General features: G+C 38.2%; 1 protein-coding gene across 2 annotated transcripts in view; it reads right to left on the reverse strand.

Moving 5' to 3' along the window:
* Positions 1–6024, reverse strand: part of HLX (H2.0 like homeobox) — an 11042-nt gene extending 5018 nt beyond the window's left edge. The window contains exons 1-3 of one of the 2 annotated variants that reach the window (XM_073671905.1): positions 5203–6024; positions 1052–1231; positions 239–423 (exon numbers count right to left, since the gene is read on the reverse strand). In XM_073671905.1, the coding sequence (XP_073528006.1) occupies positions 239–423; positions 1052–1231; positions 5203–5677 (840 nt within the window). In that variant the 5' untranslated portion in view covers positions 5678–6024. The remainder of the gene's footprint in view (positions 1–238; positions 424–1051; positions 1232–5202) is intronic. The other variant, XM_073671906.1, reaches the window with a different exon arrangement.
* Positions 6025–6248: the final 224 nt, after the last annotated feature.

Here is a 6248-nt window from a genome sequence, read left to right on the forward strand (position 1 = left end):
TATGAGAAAGATATATAAGATAGATATATAATAGATATATAATAGATAAAATATTTTTTTCTGTACAAGGAACATCACAGACCACAGGAACCCTCCTCCTCCCTCCATGTAATATTATTTGATTCTAATTTCTTTGATATCTTTCTTCTCCACATGAATCCTTTTGTTAATCCCCACATCAGGCTGCAGGGACCCCAGAGCTGTGCAGAGATACCACCACATGGTGCCATCTTCTTACCTGGGCGTCAGTGAGGCCCAGCATGGCTGCCAGCTGCTTCCTGTCAGGCTTGGTCACATACTTCTGCACCTCAAACCTCTTCTCCAGCCCTTTCCTCTGCAGGTTGGAGAACACAGCTCTGGACCAGGATCTTTTCCTCTTGTAGGTCTGGGGCATGGTGTCCTTGGTGAGCACTGCATAGGGCCCTGAAAGAAGAGCATCAGCAGTCAGTGAAGAGAGCACAATCCTCTGCAGCAGTCATCATCACCATTTATGAGCTGAAGGTGACATGATAAAGTGACAGTCCACAATATAATACAAGCAGTACAATATAACTCCATGCACTGATGCACTAATTCATAACTAATAATAAACTTCAATGGAATATAAAATAATGTAGAAAATAGGTAATAATGACACAATATAATTCCACAAAAATATACAATTTGTGACTTTTATGTAAAAACAAAAAAAATACATTAAAATCTGGGCCAGGGTGAGGGCTAACAGAGTCTCTTCTTATTTCTTAGGATTATTCTTAGGGGGGGGGGAATCTATAATAACCATATAGATACAGGCTGTGGATGAATGTGGGACATAGACAAAGAATTTATTAATAGCTGATGCAAATATGTTAATTAATTAATCAGACCTAATGATTGGCTTTCAATGTAATGGTTACAATGTAACAGACTTTTTTTGCCTAAGGTAGTAATCCTACAAGAGGCTGTGAAGTCTGCAAACGAGTATAAGGATTGTGTATAAAGGGTTAATTAATAGGAAACTTTTTCTTACTACTTTTATTATTACTGATGATAATAGGGAAAGTAGTACCTGGGAAGGTGTCCTGGAACTGCTGCTGCACTGAGTTCCTCTGGTGTGTATTTAGTTGCCCCAGGATTGTGGAGGTCTCTGTAAGGGGCTCTAGGGAGGCGAAGAACTGTCCGGCTGTGGACTGCATGTGGGGGGCAAGGACCCCTGACTGGCGGCCTGAGCTGATTAATGAGGTCAGATCTGTGGTCAGAAAGGACAGAGCTCTGTTATAGGCTGGACCCAATACCCAAATATTATGTATGTAACCACTGAGCCTCCTTAAAATAACAGCCTCATATATGTCACATTTTATGCATTTAACCACTGAGCCTCCTTAACATAACAGTCTCATATATGTCACATTTTCTGCATGTAGCCACTGACTCCCCCACAGACACAATACCCACATACAGTATATGTAAAATATTCAGCATGGAACTACTGAGACCCCTAAACCCTTCTACCCTATATAATTAACATGTTATGCGTGTGATCACTGAGCCTCCAAATCTAACCCCCACATTTAAGTAACATATTGTGTGTATAACCACTGAGCTCCCAAAACTAATCCTCACATGTAAGTACCAATTTTATGCATGCAACCAATGAATCTCCGTATGTGCAGGTAACTAGTGAACCCCCTTATGTGCAGATAACCACTGAACCCCCTTATGTCCAGGTATCCACTGAACCTCCTTATGTGCAGGTAACCACTGAACCCCCTTATGTACAGGTACCACTGAACCCCCTTATGTGCAGGTATCACTGAACCCCCTGATGTACAGCTAATCACTGAACCTCCTTATGTGCAGGTAACCACTGAACCCCCTTATGATGTGCAGGTACCACTGAACCCCCTTATGTACAGCTAACCACTGAACCTCCTTATTTGCAGGTAACCACTGAACCACCTTATGTGCAGGTAACCACTGAACCCCCTTATGTGCAGGTAACTACTGAACCCCCTTATGTGCAGGTAACCACTGAACTCCCTTATGCGCAGGTAACCACTGAGCCACCTAGCTCTAAAGTCCCCAGCCCTCTGTCTATTATAGGATATTTCTATAGCAATTTAGTACTAAAAAGCTTCTCCCACGAATCTACTTTCTACATAATATCACAGTTTTACTGGAATTTTGTACAAAAAAATACTAAATCTAAAAATATTCTCTGCTGAAATGTCAGCTGTACTGCTATGCTGTGTGCTCATGTGAGGATGATGATGATGATATTGAAGTTGAGTGAAATTGTGTAAATTTATTAATTATTGTAAACTGGTATAAAAATTAATATTTGCTTTTAAAGTAATAGATGTTGTTATGTTGTTGTATTAATAATTAGAAACCAAAAACCATGAGAATAAAATGGCAACTTTCACAAGATAGTCAATTATTAGAATTATAACAAACTTGTAATAATAACAGGAGTAGTAATAAAGTATAAAATTACACCAAAAATAATAGTAATAAAAAGTATAGAAAACTGTTTAGTATAATTAATATTCTGACTGGATCTCATTCAGTAATATTCTGTATGACTATGATGACTTTATTGATTTTTATCCACAGAAGAATCAGAAACAACCAAAAGTCGCACGGAAATCTCTGTTTCTTCCTCACTGTTGTTCCTTTTTTTAACAATCTAATTGAAAGCACCGAAATCCCACAGGAGGGATACAAAGGTGATCCGTGGATAAAAAAAAAAGTGATCACCTACTTGAAAATTCCTAGGGTCCTTCATTTCAGGGAAAGGATTTATGGAGGCATATTATATTAAAACACATTATTAATATTCTTTTATTTCCTATGTTTATATTATTTTACATGAAGCAATGATACCAGCCTCTTAATTTGTGTACATAATAATTTATTACATATATGTGTGTATATATATATATATATATATATATATATATATATATATATACATATATATATATATATATATATATATATATTTACATAATAAAATATGGTAAGAGTTATCAAAGATAGTAGTCTCATAATGTGTATCTGGAATGTTTTATTCATTATATATATACACATATGTGTGTGTATATATATATATTTATATACATAATAAAATATAGTAAGAGTTATCAATAATAATAGTCTCTTAATTTGTATCCATAATGTTTTATTCAGTACTTACATGTGTATACACATACATATGTATACAAGATAAAGTAGTAAGAATTATGAATGATAACTATTTATGGGCTAATTATCTTTCTGCCTTTCATTGACGATTATTATTATTATTACAGTACTATCAGTTTTCTTAGTATTTCATTACTACTATATTATCATCATTATTTATTAGAACTCTCCACCGCACAGTGTAGAATTGCTCCATCATATCTTCTAAAATATGAACATTTTCTTTTTATTTTCATTATACTCTCCTTCAAGAATTATTCACTTGTAGTTCTGAACCAACATCAGACTGAGTAGTGACATTTTCAGGCACTGATGAGCTCTCAGTATGATAGATGGATATTATATATATCAATTAACTAGAATTTATATATGTGAGATAATAGGATGATTATGTATAAATAATAATTGTTACACGGCTACAGATCACTCTTCTGTGTATGCAATGCATAGAATGTGCTGATAGTTTTCTCCCAAATATATGGATATTTGTACAATTGCTCATCAGTATATAATGTTACTTCTTTGTTTCTTTCCTTGAGCGTTTTACATATAATGCTATAATTTGGTGAACACTCAGTTTGTACAGATCTAGCTGAGCTGAATCTGTTATTTTATCGATTTTGTACAATGACATAAGCGTATTGTTATGTGCAACATGAAACCCAGCTCTGCTACATCTGCAAGGACGGACCACTATACCACTGTATGTATAGAAGTCACAGGTAGTGCTGTCACCTGAATATATGAATATACTTTATATAGTCTGATATCGCCCGACATAGGCAATATTATAGATGTGTGTGCGTATATATATAGATAAATGGAGATATATCTAGCAAGGTATAGAGCAAATTACCATATATTATATTCGTATCCCATGTAGTCAACATTATAGTATTCAAATATATTTCTCTTTATCAATAGATAGATAGATAGATAATAGATAGATGGATAGATAGATAATATATAGATAGATAATAGATAGATAATAGATAGATAGATAATAGATAGATATTATAATATTACTACATGGGATAAGAATGTAATATTTGGTCATTTGCTCTTAGGAATATTTCCCCAGTGTATGATATGCACATATACATACAGGAATATGATTTATGAATATGATTGGGATGCATTAATGACCTTTGGCGGTCACCTGCATATAGGAATACATCTACATATAATAATGAGATACCCAGGTGTCATCTGAGTGTGTGGATGACATTTTCATGCTTTAATCACTCCTCACTATATACTGTGCAGTGTTGTGATGTGATGTTCTGCTATCACCATTCTTTGCTTTGCTCCTGTCACTATATACTATATCTATATACTATGCAGTGTTGTGATGTACTGCTATCACCATGTTTTGCTCCTGTCACAGCTGTCAGTATATATTATATACTATACACTATATACTTTGCTTTGCTCCTGTCACAGCTGTCACTATATATTGTATACTATATATACTATACACTTTGCTCCTTTCACAGCTGTCAGTATATATTATATACTATATACTATATACTTTTCTTTGCTCCTGTCACAACTGTCACTATATACTATATATACTATACACTATATACTTTGCTCCTGTCACAGCTGTCACTATATATTATACACTATACACTATATACTTTGCTTTGCTCCTGTCATAGCTGTCACTATATATTGTATACTATACACTGTATACTTTGCTCCTGTCACAGCTGTCACTATATACTATATATACTATACACTGTATACTTTGCTCCTGTCACAGCTGTCACTATATATTATACACTATACACTATATACTTTGCTTTGCTCCTGTCATAGCTGTCACTATATATTGTATACTATACACTGTATACTTTGCTCCTGTCACAGCTGTCACTATATACTATATATACTATACACTGTATACTTTGCTTCTGTCACAGCTGTCACTATATATTATATACTATACACTATATACTTTGCTTTGCTCCTGTCACAGCTATCTCTATACAATAATCATCTTGTAATCACCTCTCAGTGTGTTTCCTTCTTTCACCTTGGGATCAAACTCTGTGGACAGGATCCGATCAATCCCGAATTTGAGGTCCTTGCTGGAGGGGGCTGGCTGGGAGCTGCCATGCTGTATCCGGGGGCTGCTGCTGCACATGGCCCTGTGATAGGGGGACAGCGGGGAGAGCCTGTGGTGGAAAGCAGCAGCAGAGTCTGGGGTGACAGGGGTGGGTCTGAGTGGGGACCCTGCTTGCTGGTACTGTGCAGGGTGGAGGATCCCCAGGTGGGCTGCTGCTGCTGTCAGGCCAGAGGAGCCAGGGGGGCTGTCAGGATCCCCAACATGTAAGATGTCAGCGATGCAGAACGAGGGCTTCTTCCCAGGGTCTAGTGGGGGGAATCCAGCCCCCCCTCCCCCGGCTGCGCCCCCAGAGCAATAGGCAGACCAGAGATTAAAGTGAGAAGCTGCATAGAAGGGAGCCAGCCCAGTGGTGTACATCTTCCAGCCTGGGCTCTGGATCTCGCTGGCCGCCCTCTTCCTGGTGTCACTAGTCCTGAATTTTGCTGATCCCCTGGATACTCAAGATATAGGGCTCCAGTATTCCTATAGGGGCGCACAGCAGTCCTGGGTTGTGCACTTCTCCACCTTCTGTCCCTTGTCTTGAAATATGGAGGGCTCTAAACTCCTAGATGTAGAGTCTGGAGGACTGGTAACTCCTGGATCATGAGGACAGGTCCCCTAAATCTTGGATTGGCCCCCAGCAGTCCGGGGTGAGGTGCAGGCACAGTACACAGCTCGGGCAGCGCTGCAAAAAGTTTGGCTGAAACTTTGGAACTTTGCACAGTACAAGAGTTCTCCCCCTCCGCTCCGATTGGCCGCAAGCCCAGCCAATCAGCACGGCTTCTCCCTTTCCACTCTAGCCACGCCCACTGCACTGTATTTTCTATGGAGCTTTAACCTAATAAATCGGCCCCCTTTCAACCAGCAGCCAATCACAGCAGCCCTTATCCTGGGTCACCAACTGGATGGTTCAAAATAATCAGAGGCCTGAGGGCTTGATACATTGTAT

This window comes from Phyllobates terribilis, unplaced genomic scaffold (genome assembly GCF_046119375.1).
Source record: "Phyllobates terribilis strain yellow unplaced genomic scaffold, ASM4611937v1 Scaffold_3__8_contigs__length_932513732, whole genome shotgun sequence".
NCBI classification, from domain to species: Eukaryota; Metazoa; Chordata; class Amphibia; order Anura; family Dendrobatidae; genus Phyllobates; species Phyllobates terribilis.